General features: G+C 40.3%; 1 protein-coding gene across 4 annotated transcripts in view; it reads right to left on the bottom strand.

The window, feature by feature from the left end:
• Asxl1 (additional sex combs like 1) overlaps window positions 1–25,979 on the bottom strand; it is a 58,178-nt gene that overhangs the window by 10,761 nt on the left and 21,438 nt on the right. For 2 of the 4 annotated variants that reach the window (NM_001039939.2, XM_030250609.1), the window contains exons 5-7: window positions 1,598–1,718; window positions 1,425–1,522; window positions 313–406 (exon numbers count right to left, since the gene is read on the bottom strand). In NM_001039939.2, coding sequence (NP_001035028.1) covers window positions 313–406; window positions 1,425–1,522; window positions 1,598–1,718 — 313 coding nt within the window. Of the gene's footprint in view, window positions 1–312; window positions 407–1,424; window positions 1,523–1,597; window positions 1,719–12,058; window positions 12,160–25,979 lie in introns of those variants that run through there. The other 2 variants (XM_006499330.3, XR_374455.4) reach the window with 2 other exon arrangements.

Here is a 25,979-nt window from a genome sequence, read left to right as displayed (position 1 = left end):
GAGTTGGCAGGAACCATTACCTCACGGTCTGGCTTAAAATATCACTAAAGAATGCCAAACCACACCTTTTACAAAGCACTGGCAGAGTCATCCATCATCACATGTTCACGGCCAACCCTAGAGTCAAGAAGAGGGCTCATGGCAGAACCCAACACAAAGCCCTAATCACGATACAATACAATACACTGCCTTCCTGGGCTTTTCTTGGACTCAGTAACTCTACTGGTCTTACACTGCTAAATCAAAAGCTGCTGACAGAGCAGATCCCAGGACCCTAGTAAAAAGTACCACAACCACTGAGACTATACATACCTGACGCAGGTTCCACGTGGGCCCCGTTTACCTTCAGAGGAGTCAGGACAACACGAGGTAGCATAACCCCAGTCCTTTTCTTCTGTTTGTTTGCCTGTATTCCCAGAAGGAATTTAAAAGAAAAAAAGGAGTTATCTGCAGGGTACTACAGCACTCCTTTAGCTCTGCCTCCCTATTCACTCATGTCAGGGGCTAGTGATGTGGCTCAGTGTCTAAAGGTACTTTCTGCAGAAACCTGATGACTTTTTTTCAATCCCCAAATCCAATAGGGTGAGAAGAGAACTGACTCTCCAAAGCTGCCCTTTGATCTCCATAACTGTTCAAATGAACGCACATATACTCACACAAAATTTAAAAGTTCATGTAGGGTCTTGAAAGATGGTTCAGTACTTAAGAACACTGCGCCTACCCTTCCAAAGGACACTTCTCTGCACTCACATGGCAGCACACAACCATCTGTAGCTCTAGTTCCAAGAGATTTGATTCCTTTTCAAGTCCTACTCCAGACTGACTGACTGACTATCTATCTCATACATACATGTAAGCAAAACATTCATACACATAAAGAATAAAACAGTTCACACTGGGCATTGGTGGCGCATGCCTTTAATCCCAGCACTGGGAGGCAGAGGCAGGCGGATTTCTGAGTTTGAGGCCAGCCTGGTCTACAGAGTGAGTTCCAGGACAGCCAGGGCTACACAGAGAAACCCTGTCTCGAAAAACTAAAAACAGTTCACATGCACACAGACTCCCAGGCAATGCTAGTATAGGAATGGGCCAATGTCAAGACATTAAGTATTTCCCATAGCTGGGGGTTGGGGAGGGGTGTGTGTGGGGGGGAGATTCACACACTGCTGTCCCCATCATAGAGATAAGGAACTTGTCACAGATGGAGGTGACAGGGGGCTGAGAATATAGCTTAGTGGTAGTGTTTGCCTAGCATGCAAAGTCCTGGATTCAGTCCCTAGCACTGTAAAAGAGATAACAATGAATTTTACTCTCTCCATTCTTCAAACACATCTCCTGACTATCTGCTGAAGATGAACAAACCCTGTCACATGTCTGCTTTCAACCACATAATCTTCTATCCTGTCACTAGTAAGCCTCATTACCTGTGAGGAAGCCCTGTGGCTGTCCCTGGGATTGGAGAGGGGTCGGCTCTGAGACTCTGTAGAGCAGGATGCATTTGAAGATGTTTCATCCAGAGATACTACAAGACAAGAGAGCCAAAGCTTAGTCCCTCAGAACTGCCTGGTCTCTTCCTGGCTCTTGCTCTAGCACTTACCATCATTTTCACCACTCACAGTGCTGGCTTCATTAGACCCACAGCTTTCCACATCAGCGGAGTCCTCTGGCTCGTCTCCATCCACTGTAGCTGCATTTCTAGACCACTGCACTGCATCTTTCTGTGGCAGAAAGTTAAGACTCAAGTGACCAAAACCTTTCAAATCCAACAAGCACAAGTAGACATTCCTAAACACATGGTTTTTCGTTTTTTGCTTGTTTCTTTGGGTTTTGAAAAGCTAAGAGGATGCTCATATTCATTTCCTTGGATTTTTCTCAGCATTTGCCATCATTATAGGATGCAGAGGGAAAGGGACAGAATGACCCAGAAATTTTTCCATAGGCTTATAGAGAGATGTCCTATTATCAGTCTAATGCTGGATCCTGTTCAGGCTGAGGGCTACCAGTTCTTTTCCATTACTGTTGAACAGTGGATCATAGGAGACCAACTGCTCCCTAAAGCAGCCATCTCTGGGACACTGAGAAAACTGTGGTAAAACGGCTGGTTGGTGTAGCTACCCAAAGCTAGCCAGAAAATTAGATGGCCTTCATTGTGAGCTCTGCAGAGAAAGGTAGTCAGGTGAACCAAGATGCTGCCATGTGAGAACCTCTGGCTACCCCCCTGCACAGATCAGCTCAAAGGCCCATGGAGCCCAGAGAACCACCACCAAAAGGCAGTACAGGCACACAGTACATCTACTTTTGAAGATAGGTTTGTAACTTCCTCTATGACTGTTCCACTGATCCTAAGACAAAATATTATTTTCTTTTTGTTTTGAGAGAGTGTAGTTTAAACACCTGATTCTCTTGCCTCTGCTTCCACCTCCCAAAATGTTAGGATTATAGGCATTCACAGTCATCACACACACACACACACACACACACACACACACACACACACACACACGCATGTACAGTCATCACCACCCCCCAAAAAACAAAGTTTACTAGCGATCCTAAACACTCCCACAATAGTACTCACTGTATGAGAGCTCTAGTCCCACAATATTCACTAATATTTGGTATTGCCATCTTATGGACTGGGCAATGGGACTTCATAGTTTTAATTTTGATATAAATAAATATAAAATTAAAGTTGTTGTACCAACCTCCCAACTGTGCTGCAGATAAACCTAGGATCTATCACTAGCCAACATCTCAGCCTTGTTGAGCATTAAAAAACAGTGGTTATTCTCTGCCTTCATATTTAGGAATAAGACCATATCTGCAGAGAACCTGTTACAGAACACCACAAACATCCCATGCAGGGTTTTGCTCACATTCACCTATTAGTTATCTGTATAATTTTATAAAAATCCTTTATTATGTTTTAAACTACTGGGGGGCAAACACATGGGAGTTTCAAGGTTAGCGCTCTCCTTCGATGTGTGGGCTCTGGGATCAAACTCAGGTTCAGGTTTGGCAACAAGTGCCCTTTGACCAGGCCATACATATGCTTAAATATTTAAGTATCAACTAAGGTAGGAGGATTGCAGGTTCAGGGCCTGCCTGGGCTACATAGCCAACTTCAGACTAGGCAATGAGATCCTGCCAATAAATAAGTATAGCAAAGCAACTGGAAAAAAAAGATAAGGAATAATCAGCAACACTGGTAACTATTCTCTCATAGGTAGAATGTTTAAGCTCACGAAGCTTAAACAGTCCACTTGGGTTATCTAATTAAAAAAGACAAGCAAGGCCTAGGGAAATGGCTCAGCGGTCAAGAGCATGTACAGCTCTTCCAGAGGATCCCATCCAGTTCCCAGCACATGCAGTGTCTCAAAGCTGCATGAGTCTCCATGACACCTGTGGCCTCTGTGGGCACCCACACAAATTTTAAGAAAATAAAAATTCCAGGTAGGATTTTCCTTCTTCATGTATCTGATAAACCTTTCCTTGGCAAGGAGCAAGTACTTTACTTAGAAGGCTAATCAAGGGCCGTTCATTACAAATAACTGAACTCTAAGCCTTGAAACAGTACACCACAGCTCCTACCTATGCATGATAAGAAGAAACACGATTAGAAGACAAGCACAGCAGTTTCCAGAACAGCGTATAATATATCCACAACTAAGATTCTACAGACTCCGATCAGACTGTAAGGGTCAAGAACACATGCAAAATTCGAGCCATATGGCTGGGACTAGTTCAGTCGGTGAGTGCTTGCCCAACATCTATGAATTCCTGCAACCTCAACACTTGGGAAGTGGAAGGAAGAGGACCGGGTGCTTAAGGTCATTCTTGATTACAGTATGAGTCTCAGGACAGCCTAGGGTAGTTGTATGAGACCCCCTTATTTCATAAATATATAAATATCCTCAAAAAAGCAAGCAACACTAACAGCAATAAAAACATCACAAATTAGGATAGAACATGCAGACTATAAAGTACCCAGGCATAAATTCCACAAAAGAAATACAATCTCAGGGGAAAAAATGCAAAATTATGAGGAAGGTTCAAATCTAAGTAGAGAGCAAAATCATGATTTGCTTTTATTTTTAAAATTTATTTTATGTATATGTATGTTTTATATATCTGTACAGCACATGAATGCCTGGAAGGATATCAGATCTCCTGAAACTGGAGTTATAGATGGTTATGAGCCACCATGTGGGTTCTATTATTTTAGGTGAATGGGTGTTTTGCTTGCATGTGTATGTATGCATACCATATGCATGCATGGTGTCCAAAGAGACCAGAAGAGGACATGTCAAATCCTCTGGAAGTGGAATGAGCCACCATGTGCTAGAACTGAACCGGATTCCTTTGTAAGTAGACTTAACCTGTGAGCCATCTCCCCATTCCCCTCCTCCACATAGAAAAGCAACGGACCTCAAACATCAAAGGTATTTTTCAAGAACAAGGTAAGGGCAAAAGCTCTTTTGTAAGACAGGGCCTTGCTATATTGCTCTGGCTAGCCTACAACAGACTATGTAGACTAGGCTGGTACTGAATTCACAGAGCCACCAGCTTCTGCTGATATTAAAGAAAGGCACTGACATCTTTCTCCAGGGTCTAGCTAGGAAAGTACACCCTTCATCAGGGAAATTTCTTTTTGCAACACAGGCCATTGAAGAAAATCACACTCTATCAAAAGCTATAGCATTAAGTCTCATCAGTATGACTGCCTAAACACAACTTGAACAAGTATGACACTGAGTGATTAGCTGAAATGGAGACAGGAAGGCTCAGCAGCCATCAACACTAGACAGAGGACAACAGCAACTAGGAAATAGTCTTTCCCAGGGATGAGCACATCCATTGGTCACTAAATGGTCAGCTCTGAAAACGGTCAAACAAGTAACATCACAGAGACTAAGCGGGTTGTATTTGGGAATATATACCTACAGCCCACACACACAAAAGAAAAAAAGAAGTCCATGAATTTGAAAGAGAGCAAGTGGGAAGGTACATGGGAAGGTTCGGAGGGAGAATGGGGGAAATGACATAATTATAATATGAAAACATTTTTAAAAAGTTGCTCAGCAGGGAGATGTTTCTTTTAAATATTGCACCAATGATTAAATGAAGTAGTTGCTAGGGTCTAAAAGGAAGGGACAATGAATGCTATTACTAAAAGGTTTGTTTCTTTTGGGAGTAATGAAATGTTCTAGAATTGTATCATGGTAACCATTGTACAACTTTATGAATATACTAAGAAGCCACTGAATTGGTCACTAAAGGGGAAAACTGTATGATGAACCTTGGTCCCATTAAACTTTCATCTAAAATGTCTAATTTTAATAAATCAATTATTAAGAATTAAAATTATTAAAGCAAACTATGTGCACTTACAACTTAATTTTTTTTTTTTTTTTTTTTTTTTTTTTGGTTTTTCGAGACAGGGTTTCTCTGTATAGCTCTGGCTGTCCTGGAACTCACTTTGTAGACCAGGCTGGCCTCGAACTCAGAAATCCGCCTGCCTCTGCCTCCCAAGTGCTGGGATTAAAGGCGTGCGCCACCACACTCGGCTTACAACTTAATTTTTAACATTATTTTAGATTTACTTTATGTACACAAGTGTTTTACCTGTATGTATGTTTGTATACCCAGAGTTCAGAAGAGGGCATAGGATCCTCTGGTACTGGAACTCAAACTCAGCTCCTCTAAATGAAACAAGTGTTTTAAACCACTGAGCCCTCTTGCCAGCCCCAAAATTTTATTGTTTCTAAAGAATGTTCATTTTAATGTACATGAGTGTTTTCTTTGCATGCATGCCTGTGCTTTGCAAGAGTGCTTAGTACCGACGGTGGTCAGAAGATACCCGATTCCCTGGGAATGGAATTATCAGTTGTGAACTGCCATGTGGGTGCTGGGAACTAAACATAGGTCCTCTGCAAGTCCAGTCAGTGATCTTACCCACTGACTCATATCTTGAGCTCTGAGATGTGATCATTTCTCTTACATTTGATATAAAAATAGTTCTTTTAAATTTGAAACTTATTTCAACATTGATCTGTCAAAGAACAAAGGAAATACTGTTAATTTTAAAGTGAGCAAACTCTTGTAACAGTTTAAATTTAAGAGAGAAATTTTGTGAATTCTCAATATGACAAAAGGAGTTTGGTTTTGTTTTTTTGAGACAGGGTTTCTCTGTATACCCCTGGCTGTGCTAGAACTCACTTTGTAGACCAGGCTGGCCTTGATAAATTAAACAGGCAAAAAAACTGGACCAGAGAGACGATTCAGCATTTTCTGGCGTGTTCCACCGCCCCCCCCCCCCCACCCGCCACCACCACAGGGTTTCTCTGCCTGTCCTGGAACTCACTTTGTAGACCAGGCTGGCCTCGAACTCAGAAATCCACCTGCCTCTGCCTCCCGAATGCTGGGATTAAAGCACGCCCGGCTATTTTCTGCCAATGTTAATGATCTAAGTTCAAGTCTCAGAACTGTCTTAGCTAGCTAGGATTTCTATTCCTGCACAAACATCACAGCCAAAAAGCAAGTTGGGGAGGAAAGGATTTATTCAGCTTACAATTCCACATTGCTGTTTATCACTAAAGGAAGTCAGGACTGGAACTCAAGCAGGTCAGGAAGCAGGAACTGATTGGTGCAGAGGCCATGTTACTGGCTTGCTTTCCCTGTTGTAGTTAGTCTGCTTTCTTATAGAACCCAAGACTACCAGCCCACAGGACCCTCCCACCCTTGATCACTAATTGAGAAATGCCTTACAGCTGGGTATCATGGAAGCATTTCCTCAAGAGAGGCTCCATTCTCTGTGAAAACTCCAGTTTGTGTCAAGTTGACACACACACACACATCCCAATAAAATATTTGAAAGAGGATGGGCAAAGTAGCACACACATACAATCCCAGCATTTGGAAGGCTGAGGTAGGGTGTAACTGTGAGCTACTGGTCACCCTGCACTACACCTCTTAGAATGCCAAGGCAATCAACAACAATAACAAAAAACTGTTAAAAGACCGAGGTTTTACAATCCCGCTTTTCTCATAAAGTATAAAATGTAAAGAAAATTTAATGAACTATTTCATCAAAGCCCAGATTCCACATGCTTGAGCATGCCACGATGTGGAAAAATAAGGCTGTTTTTCAGGAGAAAAACTCATATATAAAGAATACATTAAAAAGAATTTCTGTGCAAAAACACTTGTTTTCATAAAAAATATATTTAAAAAAATTTTAAGTCATTTATTTTTACTTCATATGTATTGGTGTTTTTGATACCTTGTATATCTGTGTAACATGTACTTACAGTATCCTCAGAGAACAGAGAAGGGCATCAGATCACCTGAAACTGGAGTTAAAGGGGGTTGTGTGCTGCAAAGTGGGTGCTGGGAACCAAACTTGTGTCCTCTTCAAGAGCAGGCAGTGCTCTTCACTGCTGAGCCTCTCCCCAGCCCCAAACAGTTTTTAGTAATAAAAAACTAGAAGCATCCTGAAAAGCCTTAATATCTGTATCAGAAATAAAATGAAGACTGATATGGTACACTATTAAACAACAGACAGAAGAGTAAAAACACACCTCTAGTGACAAAATCTATAGTCCACATTTTCATGTCCACATATAGGAAGAAATCAGGCTGACTGGTGGTGGGAATGGAAAAGAGGTATGGAAGCCAGGGCCACTCCCCACCATCTCTGCAGGAAAGTTTGAACTCCTGTTTAAATATGGCAACCAAACCATACATTTTCATTGCCTGAAGCATCAACAGAAATAATAAAGATGAAAGTGCACAAAGAGAAGAGGAAGTAAGACAGCAGAGTGAATACAGAATCTAGAAGATGCTGGCAGAGGAAAAGAGATTCAGTGGGGGAAGAAAATTCAAAATCTAATGCAACAGAGGAAAAACCACTAAGAATAAGCCAGACAGAAGTGCAAAAACCCAAGGGCACAGGGAAATATCATGAACCACTACAGACAGAAATAAAATACAGGGCTGCCAAAAATGAGAACTTGCTATTATTTTGGACAAGCCGATTCCTCAGATCACCTCTGCCACTCAAGCAATAGTCTTTCAGCTCTGGAAAAACTGCTTTATTTATATTCTAGTTAGTCTGAATTCAAGAAATTCTGACAGAGAAGACAAAAGGCACAACCCAAGGGAAGTAAAGTGCCACATTCTAAACAGGAGCAAAGGCAATCAATATACACAATGGCTGTGTCGGGGTGGCTTCCAGAGAGCCCCAAACCACCTTACCTGTTCTTTGCTGACTGCCAAGCATTCAAAGGACTGCCAGGTCTAGTGGCCTAAGCCTGTATTCCCAGCTACTACAGAGGCTGAGGAGGGGAGCAGGGAGCAAGGGTGAGGAGTATGCAAGGTTCTAGGTTCAATCCCTAGTACCAGAGACAGAGGTGGAGACAGAAACAAACAGCAGCAAAGTACCAAATTGTTCCTTCTCTTGAAAAAATTAACTTAACAGAGCACATCTTCAATCACAAATAACCATGGACACATCCCCCCCAACCATGTAGGTTTCTATTTATTCTGGTCACTCAGTGCTCACAGCACAGAGCCCATCAGTTCCCAGTATGAAGGACTCACCAAGGACCAGCAGATATTCAAACACAGCTGTTAGAGAAAAGATGTCCAAAATTAAACAAAAGTAGAAACTGAAAGGAAGAAGATAAATCATCACAGTAAACATTCTCTACGAGCCCCAACAAGCACAGGATGCTTTGAAAAAAATCATGAAGCAGCATAAACACACACACTGCTGGGATCTAAAAGCCGGTTATCAGAAATACTATATTATCTATCAGAGAACTGACTATAAAGATAATGCAATGATTAAAAGCATTTGTTCTTGCAGAGGACCCTGGTTCGATCCTAGCATTAACATGGCAGGTCACATCTATACTAAATTCCAGATTCAGGGTGTATATGATACATAGACATACATATAAGCAAAACACTTATTCACATAAAACAAGTAAACCTAAAAATACAAAATTAAAAATAAAAACAAATAACAAAAACAAACAAACAAACAAACAAAAAAAAAAACCCTTAAGAAATTATACTCAAAGGCCAAGGAAACAGCTTGTGGGTAGAAGGAGAGAACTGACTCCCACATAAAACAAACAAAACAAAAACCTGAAAACTGTACCCAAATGAAAAGACCCAAGTTTCCAGGTTTTATAATTACAGCAAGAGGCCCACTCTAAGGAATAAAAGATCTGCTTCATATTATATTATGCAATTTCACAATACAGAGGACACGTCATACACAGGCACCTCTCAAGGGCAGTTCTGGAGAATGAAATAGAAGTAAAATCAAGGTTTGCAGAGATGGCTCATTGGTAAGGGACTAGTGCTTGTAGAAGAAAACCAGCATTCTGATCCTAGCACTCAAGTCAGGTGGCTCACAAGTACCCCAACTCCCGCTGCAGGGGAACTGAAGCCTCTGCCTTCTCCTGGAATGCACATTTATGTGCACAGGCCCATAATTAAAAATAAAACTCACCTTTTAAAAATTAAGCAAAGGTAAAACTTCGGGCCTCCGTCCCAAACTCCTAACACAGTGTAGAACACAGAATAGAAAGGTGTGAAATCACAGCTCACCTCACACATACCTGTTTCTCAAAAAGCAACTCTATTCACATGTGTTCTGTATAAATGAATTACACAGAGAACGTGCACAGAAACTACAACAAATTGAATCTTAGGAGCTCTAGGAAAGAAAAGGAGAAAAGTGAAGAGACTTTCCAAGATGCAGATAAAGGAAGCTTTAATCTTTAATTCCAAACAGTGAAGTTAAGTTAGTTTGTAGAAGGAAGCACCACATCCAAAAGTGATCTCTAAGAGGCAGACAAAGGGATGAACTGGAGAAGACTTGACAGAATAGCATATGCTCAACTCTCATGAGAATACACAGAAAAAGAGAGGCTACTTGAGAGCGAGCATTGCCAAGAGAAAAGAGGAAAGAAACAGTTTTACCAGGACAGTTGTACAGAGACAGATTGCAGAGAGGGAACAAGCTAGCCATAGGTGAAGACAGAATGAAACAGAGCATGAGAAGGAGCCAGAAGATTAGAACAGATTGCTAGTTAGAGGCCAAGCGGAACAATTCAGCCAAAAGCTGAAGGAGAAGCCAGATTGAATCTAGTCATCTTGGAGAGGAGTTTGAGCCAGAACAACTGAGTTGAACCAGCCAATAAGAAATCAGAAGGAGCCCAGAAAGGGTGAGTGGATTCAGCAGTAAGTCTCGGCATCCTAGACCTAAATTAGATAATACTGAGACTAGAAGTTCCTAGGACTAGGCCTAGGTTAGCATATGGAAGCAGTAAATGTCCAGATGACAATTACTACAGGAGAATAAACAGAGTCCAAGAGGGCTAAAAAGGAGGCACTGAAGGATGTTGGGGTAGTGACAGGAATAATTATAAAAGGTGGAAGGACGGACTAAACAATAAACATACTAACATGTTTGTCTTTTAGATATGGAAGATGTACAAGTCAGACGACATTCGGAAGGTTGTTCTCTCATTCTGCCTTCATGTGGGTTCTCAGGTCATCAGGTTTATGTAGCAAGTCCTTTTATACCCCAGCCCCACTAAGCCATCTCACTGCCCCCCCCCCGCCCCCCCAAGACTTATACAAGACCTCACGTAGTGGTCCATTACTCAGAGCAGAAATGTCAAAAACAGTCTCAAGATTCACAAAAGGAGCTACTTTTGAAGCAAGGAAACTCCTGCCCTTAACTGAGCATCAAGCACACTACTTCTTAGCCAGAGACCTTATAAACTCTGCAGCAGTTCTCACATAACAAATCTTTTAATTTTTGTTTCTGAAGATTTTAAAAGTCTAACAAATGTTTTGCTTGTATGTATGGTTTGTACACTGTGTGCATGTCTGCTGCCTTTGGAGGCCAACCCTACAGAAGTGAAATTAAAGGTGGTTGTAGCCATCATATGGGCTCTGAGAACTGAACCTGAGTACCCTCCAAGACTGAGCAACAAGTGAGCCATCTTCCCAACTTCCCAATAACAAAGATGGGTTTTTCCTTAAATCTTAGAAATATTAACATATAACACCCAAAAGGTAAATTTGCACCATCATATATCCAATAAAAAAAAATCATTAGGTATACAAAGATATATCTGTATATTAAAAAATTATCCTTATAGAATTATTGAAACCAACCCAGAAATGACACAAATGCTAAGAAGAACAGCTGTATTTCCCTACATTCAGAAACTTAAATAAGAATTTTCTGAAAAAATATTTTTATTTTATATGTTATGGGCATCTGTCTGCATATGTGTCTATCATGTTCTGCAGAGGGCAGCAGATCCTTTGGAGTTAGGAGTTAAAGAGCACTTACCATGTGGGTGCTGGGATATGAACCCTGGTTCTGCAGGAGTAACAAGTGCTCTTAACTGCTAAAGCCATTTCTCTAACCCTTGGTTTTTGTTTTTGAGATAGGGTCTCCCTGTATAAACCAAGCTGATTTTGAACTCACAACCTTCTTTCAGCCTTAGTCTCATTTTCAGTTGGAATTAAGCATGCATTACACCAGGCTTTAGACACTATTTCAGGGCCAAATCAGCATTCTAAGAAAAAGCTGGGCTGGTGGCACATGCCACTGATCCCAGCACTTGGGAGGCAGAGGAAGGCGGATCTCTGAGTTTGAAGCTGTCCTGGTCTACAGAGTGAATTCCAGGACAGTCAGGTCTAGACAGAGAAATCCTGTTTCAAAAAAACCCACAAAACACCACCACCACTACAACAAAAAGGTTATTTTTATTTTCAATTACATGTGTGTTTGTTTATGTGAGTACAGTGCCCACGACGAGAGGCAAGAGGAAGGTGTCAGATCCCTTGACCTGTACTTAGAGTCAGTAAGAACTGGGGACCTAACTCAGGCCCTCTGCAATAATAGAATGCATTCTTAAACTTTTCTCTAGTCCCAGCCTCTACTTACCTTCCTATCTACCTATCACCTACCTGATCTATTTATTTTAAGGAACAAAAATCATTCCTACAACAACATAATTACATTTGTTTCCATGTTAAGTCAGGGTAGATCTCTCTATGTATACCAGGTTAGCTTCAGCCCTTGAAGAATTGGGATTACAGGAGTCCACCTTCACTCTCAGCCTACAAGTGAATCATAAAAGTATTATTTTAAGTAAGAAACCAGACACAAAGCCTAACATTAGTAAATTTAGAGAATAGTTTTGAGAGAGAGAGAGAGATAACTCAGTAAGTAGAGGCACTTTCCAACCAAACATGGCAACCTGAGTTTAATTCCCAGGTTCCATACAATATAGACTCAACTCCTTCAAGTTGTCTTCTGCCTCCCACAAACACACCAGGACACTCTGAAGTGCCCCATAATAAAATGATAACCTAAAAGTTTTGATTGTTACAAGGCTTCAAATAAAAGGATATATAACTAGTAGATTATGGATATGAATATGACTCATAGGCAAGAGCTCTTAGATAAGGAGACAAAACAATTGAACACAGCACTGCATCCAATGCTGTGCTCTTAACAAGAACACACAGATGGACTGACTCGATAAGGCTCTTCTGGAAGTAGCAGTGCTGTACCAGTGTGAACTTCTTAGTTTAAATGTACTGCAATTATGTGCCCAACCTATGACACTGTGAGAAGACTGTGGTCTATAAATGTCTTAGGCACCATTAATAGCTATCCTGAGATATGTACACTTTTAATATTTATTTATTTATTTATTTATTTTTGTTTTTTCGAGACAGGGTTTCTCTGTGTAGCCCTGGCTGCCCTGGAACTCACTTTGTAGACCAGGCTGGCCTCGAACTCAGAAATCCACCTGCCTCTGCCTCCCAAGTGCTAGGATTAAAGGCATGCGCTACTCTTTGGGCCACATTTATACTGGAGAGAGCTATGTAGAGATTATACAAGAATACTGCTATCTTTCTGATTCCCTTATAGAAATAAAGTTTTACTTTGTTTTAAGTTAAATGTAGAACTGGAGAGATGGCTCAGTAGGCAAACATTTGCTTTTGCAGGTCTGAATCTCATGGCTTGGGAGGCAGAAGAAACAGGTGGATTCCTGGAGCCCATTAACCAACAAGTCTACATGATGCAGTGAGTTCAGATTGGGGTAGAGAACCTCTGGCTGCACACACAAACACAGATGCTTTATACCTGTTTGCATACATGCACACAAAGAAATACAGTCATATACATCGTACATATAGACAATGAAATTAAATGTATCCCTACCATACAGCTTGGTCATTTAATACCACTTTGTTCTTGGAAAAACAAAAGGGTGTTTCCATACAAGACTGGTAAAGAGATAGTCATAGAATCTTGTAATAATCCAAAGGTAAGCAGAGCAGTGGTGGCGCACGCCTTTAATCTCAGCGCTTGGGAGGCAGAGTCAGGCAGATTTCTGAGTTCGGGGCCAGCCTGGTCTACCGAGTGAATCCCAGGACAATCAGGACTACACAAAGAAACCCTGTCTTGAAAAAAAAAAAAAAAAATCAAAATAAATAAAATATTCCAAAGGTATAAAACCCAAATGTTCTTTCTTGAGTGGATCAATACCTATCAAGTCATTATAACAGAATCCTACTAAATAGTAACAGTGAACTACTATATCCAACAGCAATAGATAAATCTCACATTCAGCACAGTGAATGGCAAAAGTCACATGGTAAGTTATAAGAACGGTTCTGACAATGTTCTCTTCCATAATATGACTGCAATTCCTCTCAGAAAGAGAAATGTCTTCCTGCTCTATGGAGCTGATATGACCAACAGATTGATGTAGGTAGGCTGCTCACCCTTGACAATTTTTGGTTTTGGACCAGATAACTAATTCCTTGTTGCAGAAGCACAACACACTAAGGACGCTCTAGTATAGCTGGCCTATCCCTATTCCACGGCAAAGATCTCTCCACTCCCCACCTCCATAGTGAGAACTGTCAGATATGGGGAATCAAAACCATCCTTGGCTGTAAACTATGCTGTTTGACACAGAGGCTTAAGATGTACATATGGGGGCTTGCTCTCTTGCGGATAGTAGGAACCTTTTAGTGATTCATGTGGCAGTTTCCCAGTAGCTCCAGCCAGCAAGCATACAAGGGAAGAGGGCTATTACATGCTACCTCACATGACATATTACCACAGACCTAAACACACATTTTTATTATCTCAGTTTTCTAGGGGACGAGAATTATGGACTCAAGCATGGCTGGAGCTCCTGCTGAGGGGTGCACAGAGTTCAAGTCAGGCGTCAGTAGGGGTTACCTCCTCCCTGGAGCTCAGGAACTCTCGAAATGTATGTACATGGTTACTGTAGAGAATTTTGTATTATAGGACTAAAGTCACTCCCAGGACTGTCGGTGCAGACTTGACTTTCTGCTCTCAGTGTTTCAGTCCTTGCCACTAGGCTTCTCGCATGCCAACACACATCTTCAAAGCCAGCAGACTTGTTCAAATCTTCCATCTCTGAACATCAGACCCACATATAACTGATTCAGGCCTACCCAGACAAACATCTTTGGGTTACAGTCAACCATATGTGCAAAGACTCTAAACCTTTGCTTATCCTATTGCTGAACACAAATTACAACCACCCTCCTCCATAGGAAAGAGGATACTCAAGGACAAAGGTTATCAGAGATCATTTGAGAGATCTTTCTAACTCATCTAGCTTCCAGATCATCTGTGCTGATAGGTGACCAGACCAAGCAACCAAAGAACTGTAAGTAAAATAACAGGTTGTTCTACACATTAAGTTGTGGGATGGCTTGTTGCACAGCTAACACAGAGTAAAGTGTGGAAGCATGTACCTATACTGTACTCCATCACTAGAGAACCTGAGGCAGGAGGACCTTTAATGCTGTACTAATTTGAACTATATAGCTAAAATTGTCTCAAAACACCAAAAACAAATAACCCCACCCCCACCCCAAACAAGAGGGTAGAGGGCTGAGAAGCAGGGAGTCAAGCATACCAGTGGACCAACAATTCCAAAATGAAAGGCACAGAGGGCATAATTTAAGTCTAAAGATAAAACATGAAGCTTCAATTAGCAAGTGCACTTTTTCAATGACTGTATCAATCCTCCAGCACAGCCGACATTCTGAGGTCATTTTTCCTTGTACAGGGTGTTTCACAAAGTTAAACTGATGAACAGACTTTATGCAATTTTAGCCAGACATAAAGGCAATGCAGTTTCACTACAGAGAAACAAATGTAAAAAAGCACCAAGGAAACAGAAGAGCTGACAATTTTAAACTGTGAAATTCCTCATCAAACGCACTGCAAAAAGAATACAATTTAAGGGCTGGAATGTAGTTCAGTTGGCAAAGTTGCCTAGCACACAAAGCCCTGGGTTTATTTATCAGCACCACATAAACTAGCCAACCGTTTAAAAGTCTAGTACTCTAAGAGGCAGAGAAATCTGAAGTTCAAGGTCATTCTCAATTATGTAGTGACTTAAAGAGGCCAGCCTAGGAGGTCCCACCCCACCTATACCACCCCTAGTACTAAAGAAAATAAGATGAAAGGAGAGGGGGAAACAGTGCAACCATAACTGTATTTCAGGTGTTCAGCAATGTCCCATTAAACAGATAGGTAAACAATAAACTGAATTTCTAGGGGGAAAAAATGTTTTGTTTTGTTTTTTTAAAACTGGGGATTTGGGAACAGTACAGTCAGTAAAGGCCTGAATTCTATTACAAGGACGAAAGTTAAAAAAGACAAAAGACCTAACCATACTTCCAAGACACACTTTTAAACTCTGAAGCTAAAGGCAGGTCTCTGAGAGTCAGAGGGTCAGCCTGACTTATCTACATGTAGACTTCCAGGCCAGTAAAATATACATAGTGAGACCTTGTCTCAAAACCAAGCAAACAATAAGGCAGGTAAGGTAGGCGGCATGCACCTAAGACCTCAGCCCTGGGGACATGAAGAGAGGTAGAGCCCTGGGACTCACTGGCCAGTCAGGCAAGTTTCACACGTAGAGTTCCAGGGCCAGGGTGTGGTTTGGGGCAGGGTGTGAGGATGGCACAAGAGGAAAGAAACCCAAAATTCTTCTTTGGCTTCTATAGGCATACAAGTGTACCTGAATACCTTTGGGCAAAGTATACGTGCATGGAGTTAACAGATTAAACACTACTGACAAAAATGGATTAGCAGGAACATCCCAAAATAGAAAAAGAAAGTTTAAAACAAAATTACAGCAGATAAGAAGTTGTGGGACAATTTCAAACAGCCAACATTATGTCATTAAGTCCCAAATGGAGCTAGAGTGGATCCAGAATATCAAGGATTAGCCAATGCCACTCAAGGAGGGAAATAAAATCTAGACCAAGAAATAGAAAGCAAACTATGCTAAACTGCATCACAATCAGATTGTAAAAAAAAAAAAAATTCAGAAAATCTTGTGGGGGTGGAGCAATATAGCTGAGCCTCCATAAAAAGGTATCTGCCACTGAGCGCCATCCTGGAACTCGTAAGATGGAGAGAACCAAATCTCTCAAGCTGTCTCTAACCTACAACATGCAAAGTAGCATACAGGTACCAAGCAATCTTGCCCACACACAAATGTGCACACACACTTTAAAATTCTATACTTTTATGTGTATGAGTATGTTATCTGTTTTTATGTCTGTGCCCCACGTATATGTACCTGCTTTCTCCTGAAACTGGAGTTACAGATGGTTATGAACCCCCATGTGGGTACTAGAACTGAATCTGAGTCTTACAAGAGCAGCAAGTACACTTTAATGCTGAGCCTTTTTTTTTTTCAACTTAAAATTAACCAGGAAGGTCAAAAAAATATGTTATGCATTGAGAACAATTAAAACAAGATTTCTCATCAGAGTTCACAGAAGCCATGGTACAAAGTCTTTAAAAAAAAAAAAAAAAAAAAGAAGTCCACATAAAAATTCTCTATCAGTCAAAGACAGACTACAGGGGAAAACAATTTTTCAAATACCCAAAGCTTTAAAATATACCATAGATCCCGCTATGCTATAACAAAATAAAAAGTCCTCTTGGCAAAAAGAAAAGGATACCAGAAAGCTACATACAGGCAAAAAAAGAACATTGTAATGTTTTTCTTGGTCAAACATAAAAGACTCTGCCAGCTGGTAGGAGTCCTTGCTGCTTCTTTAGAGGTTCCTGAGTTAGTGCCCAGCTCCAGCATCGGATAGCTCTGACCTTTGCCAGCACCTGCACACATGTGGCATATACACAGATGCACAATATTGACATACATTTCTCTTAAAAGAAGAAAAATTAAAACTGTCAAGTCTCTGTTCTTGGAATGCAGAAGGCCACTCTAAGTCTGAAATCAGCCTGAGTTAATGAGACCTCATCTTGTAAAAAACCAAAACTGTCACACACAAAAAATGAGTAAAACAAATTGTACTAATACATCATATCTATCTGTAAATCCATTCATTTTAAATATAGAGTAAAAGGACAGAAAAATATATCAAGGGTAAACACTTAAAAAGCAGGAGTGCTGGTTACATATTTCTGGGAAAAGGTACAGACTGGGAAGTCAGAGAAGATGGCTCAGTTGGTAAACTATTGCACAAACAAGAAAACCTGAGCTTGGCTCCCCCATCCCCAAGGCTTTTTGCCTGGCACAGTCACATGCATCTGGAGTAATTAGAGCCCAGCGTGGCTGGCAACAGCAGATCCTAGGAACTAGCTGGTGAGCCATTCTAACCAGTCTGTGAGCAGTAGGTTCAAATGGGAAATACTGTTTCTAAAGCTAATGTGGACAGCAGTCATGTCATTGGGAACTACGGCATAGAAGACAGTTTAGCTCATTTGTCTATGCACACTCTCCTCTTAACAATAATGCACTTGGTAGCCTAGTTCCTTCACCCCACCCCCTTCTTTAAACAATATATCCAGCAACCTCAGAACTCTTCAGCCCTCCATCTTCATTGGGCTACCCCTACTTCCACCTCTAAACAATACTGAGTTTCCCCACACACCCACTAACAACCACATTTGGACAGTTTCTAATCAAGCACATTCATAGAACACCGGAGTATGAAGAATAGAAATGCCAATCTGGCCTGAACTACTTTTTGGTGTGTGCAGAGTAAGGCAAAATCATGTCCTTTAGTAACCTTTCTGGGAGAATCCCAGGGATACGTACATTATCTTACAACTAAGCTCAACTGGATGTGCATATGATTATAGGAAAGGGTGTGCACAGTAGAGAAATGGTTATATAATTTATCATTCAAAAGAAAACTCTCCATACTTGACTCCTTAGTAAATAATGTCCTTTTCTTCCTTTTCTTTAGCCTCAAACAATCACCTAAGCCACTGATGCTTCCACTCATGGTCTGCTGCCAATCCTGGTAATATCTCTAATCTGTGCTACAATTTTGCTCCCAACAAAATTATCTTGCGGGCCAGGCGTGGCGGTGCACGCCTTTACTCCCAGTACTTGGGAGGCAGAGGCAGGTGAATTTCTGAGTTCAAGGCCAGCCTGGTCTACAAAGTGAGTTCCAGGACAGTCAGGGTTATACAGAGAAACCCTGTCTCGAAAAACAAAAACAAAAAGAATCTTGCTTCTTTCGAAAATCTGTGTGAGCCTTTCTTTTTTTAATTTCCTGGGTAAGATGCAAAAAACCTAGAAACACCCACCCTGGACCTCCACCACTAATTACATTTAAGATACCCACAACATTGACCTCTGACAGTGGCTCACAAATATGTGTGCACACACATACACTATACACACTTCAGATCAAACACCACCACCAGATACAAAGGCAACCATTTCAAAATGATAAATTTGTCAAAAAGTATTTATGTGTATTATAAAAAAATTTCAAAATTTCAAAAGCAACCCCCACAAAAACAAACAAACAAACAAACAAACAAACAAACAAACAAACAACAACAAAACGCTACAGACTCACTCACTATGTAATTCAGGCAGGTCTTGAACGCAAAACTTTCTGGCTTCAACCTCAGGAGTAGCTAGGCTTGTATTATTATTATTATTATTATTGTTATTATTCCCAACTACATAATTCAAATTATCAATGCCCTCTATAAATTTATACGATCTGTGACAATAAAAACCTGGACAACACTGTATACCCCAAGTTGTAAACACTTACTGTTGCCATAACAGTGGCACACACATGCAGGTGCCTATGAGGCACTTATGAGAACACAAATTATCAGCCATAAACAAGCCTCAAAAAAATTGAGAAATTCAGAACTTACATGACATGATCTCATACCTCAATGTAATTACATATTTCCATCAAAAGATCTCTGGATAGTCACCAATATTAGAAAACTAAGTACCACATTTCTAAATAAGTTAAATGAAATCAAAGAAACTTAGAAAGATGTTGTCTATCATTAATAAATAACCCAATTCCCATCATAAAATACTGGAAAGGGGAAAAACAAAAACAAGTTAAATTCAAATCAAGACTTAAGAACAAAGAAATAAAAATGATGTTAAGTCAACCAGACAAAAAGTAAATAAAGCCAACCGCTCCTTCCGTGAGAAGACCACTAAAATAAAGAAACCATTGGCATTAGCCTGAGTAGCCGGAGACAGATCACCACCAACATTAGGAGCGTGAGTGGTTACAGTTAACACCCAAAATCACACATATCCTTACAACAAATAGCCTTCAACTCTCAGCAATACTACTACAAAGCCTCCCAAATACCACTGTTATAGGCATGAGCCACCATGCCCAGCTTTGGTGGAAATTTCTCAGTAAATCTTCAGGGACTCAAGTAAATACCAAGTTGATCTATATATCGAGTTCAAAGCCACCAAGGATACAATGATTAAGACTCTGTCTAAAAATAAAAACTTAGATGTGTTGTGATTTATAGCTCAGTTTGCAGAGTACCTGCCTAACATGCATAAAAATAAAGCCCCTGGCTTAATGCCTAAAACCAATATGGTAGTACACACCTACAATCACAGGAACTGGGAGGTAAAGGTAGGAGGACCAGAAATTCAATGTCATTTTCAGTTACAAAGTGAGTTCTAGGCCAGCCTGAGTTACATGAGAACCTTGTAAACAAGTAAATGACTCACTCTAAGCTCAGACGGCTTAACTAGTGAATTTTACCAAACTCTGAAGGAAGCAATACTTTCCAAGTCTTCAACAAGAATAGCATGGTATTGTTAACACAGAAATTGTTAACAGATTTTGGCAACTCAATTCAACAATATAAGTAGGGAAATAGATCACAATCAAGTGAATTTTGTCAAAGAAATACAAAGACGGTGAGATTCAGACTGATTTTTAAAACCATCATGTATCTCAGTAAATGTAGAAACAAATTTGAAAAGCTTGAACATTCAGTCCTAGCAAGAGCTAAATATTGATAGATTAATCTGTGTAAATGGGCTAGGACTCTGTTTTGTATCATTTAATGTATAGAGGCCACTTTCTTGGTAAGTTTAGAACTATTTCCAAATTGAGTATCTTTTTAAAAAGTGACATCACATGAAAAGCTGAGTTCAATTCTGTAACAGCTCAGTTAACTATTAGCTATAGTAATCACTTCATAGACTGAGGTTCAAAAACAAGTTAATTCATATAAAGAGTCATTCTGACTTTTTTTTTCCACACAGGGTTCCTCTGTGTAGCCCTGGCTGTCCTCGAATTCAAGGGATCTGCCTGCCTCTGCTGGGATTAAAGGTGTGCACCACTACTGCCCAACCATTCTGTCAATTTTTGACTAAACAAAGACTCTATAGAGCCACAACAAATGTAATTTAATAACAGTTCCATTTAAAACAGAACCAAATAGCAAATACACTTCTGGTTCTCTTCCAAGGTGTGTCTAATAAAAAAACACTCACACACAACAAAAAAATCACATGAAGATAGAGACACACAAGTGTTGGCTTAATAAGAGCGCCTGCTGCGAAGTCTGAAGACCCAAGTTCAATCTCCAGGACCCACAGGATAAAAGGAAAAAAGTGATTTTCAAAAACTGCTGTGATTATCACATGTGATAATACTAATAAGTAAGTAGATGTAACTTTTAAAAACTCAAAAACAGTATAATTTGTGAATTTTCACCAAAAATTGAGGGTGGAAGTGAGCATAGTAATCTCAGCATTTAGAAGGCTGAAAAAGAGGAACCACAAGTTAAGACCAGCCTGAGCAAGACCCTGAAAAAAAGGTGGGGTGGGAAATAGGACGGTACCTTAGTTTGAACCAAGCAGACGAAACAGACATATACAAGTAAGAGAAATAGTATAAACTGATTTTGATCTGCAATTTATCACCCTGATAGTGTCATAGAAACATTAGAAAATCAGGATTGCTACATATCACAGTTGAGAACTTAAGACTCCCTCTAACAGCAGTGTTAAAGGGTTGATCCCCTTGTGTTGGTGCTATTGGGAAGGAAACAAAACTATGTTCTAGTAAGAGGTTTGAGAACACTGGAGACATGCCCTGGAGACTATGGAAGCCACATTTTATTTCTTTTGTATACAAGACATGAGCTAAATGGTTCTGCTCTGCCAAAATGCAAAGATGTGCCTCATCATAGGCCCAAAGAATGGGAATAACCAATGCTGGCCCATCGGAACCCTGAGTGTATAGGCACATATCACCACACTTATCTCCCATGATCATTGTACATATGCCTTACTGTCTTTTCACTAAATTCCTAGATTCTCATACATTACCTGCTAAGTCATAGCATTTTGTCTTTATACGTTGAGTATGAGAGAAACCTGATAAACATATGAATAATACCATTGATGTAACATTACATGCGCTGCCACCTACAGCTCATGACCCTAATAAACTGAGAAAATGCCAAGGACCAGCCTTCTGAGGAAGGGGTGTCTGGGAGTGATCAAACATTTAAATGACTTGAAGTCAAATCATGGGTTCAAGGTGGACCTATGTTCTGCTGGAGACAGCTCTCAGCCTGTTTTTTCTCTGTTCTGCTTTCTCTCTCTCTCTGATCTGCTCTTTCTGGAGATTTCTGGACAGCTCTCTCTGTATTTTCTGCTTTAGACAGTTCTCCAAACAGGTCTCTTGCTGTTCTATAAAAACTTTCCTGGGGGTAGCTCAACTCCTACAGATTACAAACCTAGTCTTTTATTTTACATATCAATCCACTCATTTACATCAGAATCCTGTGACTCCAGCCCCTTCTTAAGTGAGAGCTGCACACATTTACTTTCAACTTTGCAAAAGAATTCAGAGATCTGCCTGCCTCTGTTAAGCACAGATGCTAACCTAGCTAGTTGGGACCTGGTCCTGAAATTACCATTTCTACCACTCCTGAGCCTATCCTAACTGTCTCAAGCCCTGCAAGTTGTTTACTAACCTAAATGTGCATGCTATAGCAAGCTTGTAATACATGAATAAACACACACAACTATAAAGGGGTTAAATGCAAGAATATTACATGGATCTTGCATTTTTACATGAAATGACATAAGGTGCATTTTTTGTTTGATAACTCAAGTTATAAAATCACGCAAGCCCTGAGAAATGTAGAACTACAATTAATAAGCTATCCGTAAGGAGATATAAAGCTCTCAGCTACTACTCAAATGCCTGCAACAATGTTCCCTGACGTGATGATAATGAACTAAAACCTCTCAAACTGCAAGCCAGCCCCCAATTAAATGTTCTCTCTCTCTTACAAGATTTGTCTTGGTCTCTTTCACTGAAGTAGAAGACACTCCCTTATGGACGTTTATACCCTAACCAAAGGAGATCTATGCATAACATACAGTCAGACTGTGATGAATATCTAGGGGAAAAAAAGGCAGGCAGGATGTTTGGTGGGTATCCCTGGGGAGGGGAAATGGGAGAGGAGGGACAAGGAGGAGAGGAAGGCGAGGAAACTGAAGATGTAATATATGAAAGAAAAATAAGACATAGCGAAAGAGGATAGTGTTTGAGATGAAAGAGCAGAGAAAACGGTCCTGGGAGGAAGAATGCCAGCATGGTCAAGGATCCCCATGAAGCCTAGGGCATTTAGGGAACAGTGAGCGAGTGAGCTGATGAAATTAGGGTACTGTAAGCCACATTAGGGAATCTGACCTTTATTATGAGTGAAGACAGAAAATAGGACGGGAAGATTTTGAGTAGAGGAATGGTGTAATCTGACCAACAGTGTTGTAAAATCTCTTTAGATTTTAGGCTTAGATTTGGCTTAAAACAACAAAAATTTCCCCCTATAGAGGTTCCTTGTATCAACGCAAGAAACAAACAACAACAAAAACCAAAAACCAAAACAGTTATTATCTCAAAGGGAAGAAGACAGTTCACTCTTAAGGTAAATATGAATGACTATGCCCCGAAATGCAGATTCAAATTTCCCTGGAGGACACACGTTCCACTCTGAAAATGGTTACATGAGACTGTATTAGTTACGCACCTATATGAGCCAACGCTACTGGTAGGTACCACAGATAGACAGGTTACAGCAAACAGGGGAACCCAGTTAAGGATTCAGATGTTATCTAATGATGTCCTAGCTCTTGGACTGAAAGAACCTAGTAGTCTGATAATACAACTTTTTAAAAGTTTAGACCAGTGGTTCTCAATCTTGTTAATGCTGTAACCTTTTAGTACGTTCATGTTGTGGTGATTTCCAACCATAAAATTATTTTTCTTGCTACTTTATAACTGTAGTTTTGCACTATAATGAATCATAAGTGTTTTTGTTTTCCAATGGTCTTTTGAGGGCCCAAAGCCTACAAGTTGAGAACTGCTGGTTTATACAGTCACAAGGATGCTCATCACACAGGAGGAGCCCATCACTGACTTACAAACGGACTAAGTATCCAAGACATCTTTCTGCTCTGGTCTGTAGCAACATTTTAATTGCCCATAATCAATGGATTCAACTATTTGGCCTTAAAGAATCTTTAATATCGGTGTCTTAGTGTTCTATGGCTGTGAGGAGACACCATGACTAAGGCATATGTTTTAGAGGGTTGGTCCATGGCCATCAGTCAGGAAACAGGCTGGAGCTGGAGCTGGAGCAGCATCTGAGCTTTACATCCTGATCTGCAGGTAGCAGGAAGCAATCCACTGGGGCTTTGTGGAGGATTGTTAAACCTCAAAGCTGACTCCCAAGGATACATCTCTTCCAATGAGTCTCACCTCTTAACATCCTTCCCAAACAGTTCCACTCGCTGGTGACTAAGTACTCTAACAATATGAGCCTATGGGGGCCATTACCAGGGTCATGGCAGTCGGAATGCTAAATGCTGTCTTCTGAAGGTAGATGCACCAAGAATTGCTGATTCCTTGGACAAGCAGTGAAGAGCTACTCCAAAGGAAGGTTTCTATCTGAGCAACTTCAAAGATGGGGTTCTAGAGTCCCACGCCTTTTGCATGCACTATTCTGTGTACTCCTGTTTTAAAAAAAAAAAAAAAAAAAAAAAGGGGGCACGTCTCTCTCTACCCTTTCTCTTTCAGTATCTGCCATGAAGTGCACCAAAGGAAACACTCAGACACTAGAGAATAGACAGTGCAACTCCATGGCTCCACAGAGGGAGAATCTGTGCATCACTGCAGGCCTCAAATCCTCATGGTTAGTTTCATAACTGGCCACTTTAAGGATGAAATTCCATTAATGTATAGCCAAGACAGTGGTGGGAAAAATAATCATGACATTAGTTTTGTACATGTTAATTCTGAGTTGCTCTCACACATGCAAACAGATACAGAATATGTACCTGAATATGCAAAGAATATACCAAAAACTGAGAAGAGACATATACTCCCACTCTAGCACCAAGTATATAGAGAGGAACCACTTCTCTGCTTCTGCAAGAGACAAGTGAGATTTAAAAACAAACAAACAAAAAAAAAAATCACAAAGCAATGAATTATCACCAAAGTCTCAACCAAAAGCCACTGACATTTGAGTAAGACTGTGACATCAAAGGAACAGTACAAGGTAAGAAGAGGAATGGGTTATATCTTCTTCTTTTTTTTTTTTTTTTTCCGAGACAGGGCTTATCTGTATAATAATCTGTTACTTTTTACTGAAATTATGAGATATAGCCAAAAGCAAAATAGTATAGCATCTTTGCATCTAAGACATAATCAGAAGAGAATTATCAGGTACTCAAATTAAACACACACACAGAAATTGGATACTTGTGATAAAAAGTTTAGACCAGGGAACTGAAGAAATGACTCAGAGATTAAGGTCACTTGTTGCTCTTGCACAAACATGGTAGTTCACATCCATCCATAACTCCAGTTCCAGGGAATGTAATGCCCACTTTTGATCTCCGAGTGCACCAAGCATATATGTGTTGCACACACGTGTTGCACACACGAATATTCAGAAAAAGATTTATGCATAAAATAAAAAGAGCTTTGACCCTAGAAAAGAAACTCAATTTAGGGGCCAGAGAAAGTTCTGAGAAACAACATATATTATTAGTTCTTTTTTTTTTTTTAAAGATTTATTTATTTATTATATGTAAGTACACTGTAGTTGTCTTCAGACACACCAGAAGAGGGCATCAGATCTTGTTACAGATGGTTGTGAGCCACCATGTGGTTGCTGGGATTTGAACTCAGGACCTTTGGAAGAGCAGTCAGTGCTCTTAACCGCTGAGCCATCTCACCAACCCCCATATTATTAGTTCTTAAACTATATAGTCAAGCAAAATGAAGAGTTTGAAATAGGAAAGCCTAAAACTAGAAGTTTGAGACATCCAGAGAACTGAAAGAAAGCCAGGGATCGTTGAGTGGGGTTTGGATCTTTATCAATGCCTTGAGAACCACTGAGAAGTGTCAAACAAAAACACATCACGATCACAAGGTGTTTTTTGGGAAAAAAACCCAACAATTTGACTGTTACGTGGTTTAAAAGGTACAAAGCAGTTGTTTCTCAAAGGGTGAAATGAAAGCAGCAGCCTGGACAGGAGCCACTTTATACTTGTGAT

The sequence above is a fragment of the Mus musculus genome, chromosome 2, assembly GCF_000001635.26.
Source record: "Mus musculus strain C57BL/6J chromosome 2, GRCm38.p6 C57BL/6J".
In the NCBI taxonomy this organism is placed as follows: domain Eukaryota; kingdom Metazoa; phylum Chordata; class Mammalia; order Rodentia; family Muridae; genus Mus; species Mus musculus.
The sequence above is the reverse complement of the archived record's forward strand: the minus strand, read 5'-3'. Positions and strand labels throughout refer to the sequence as shown.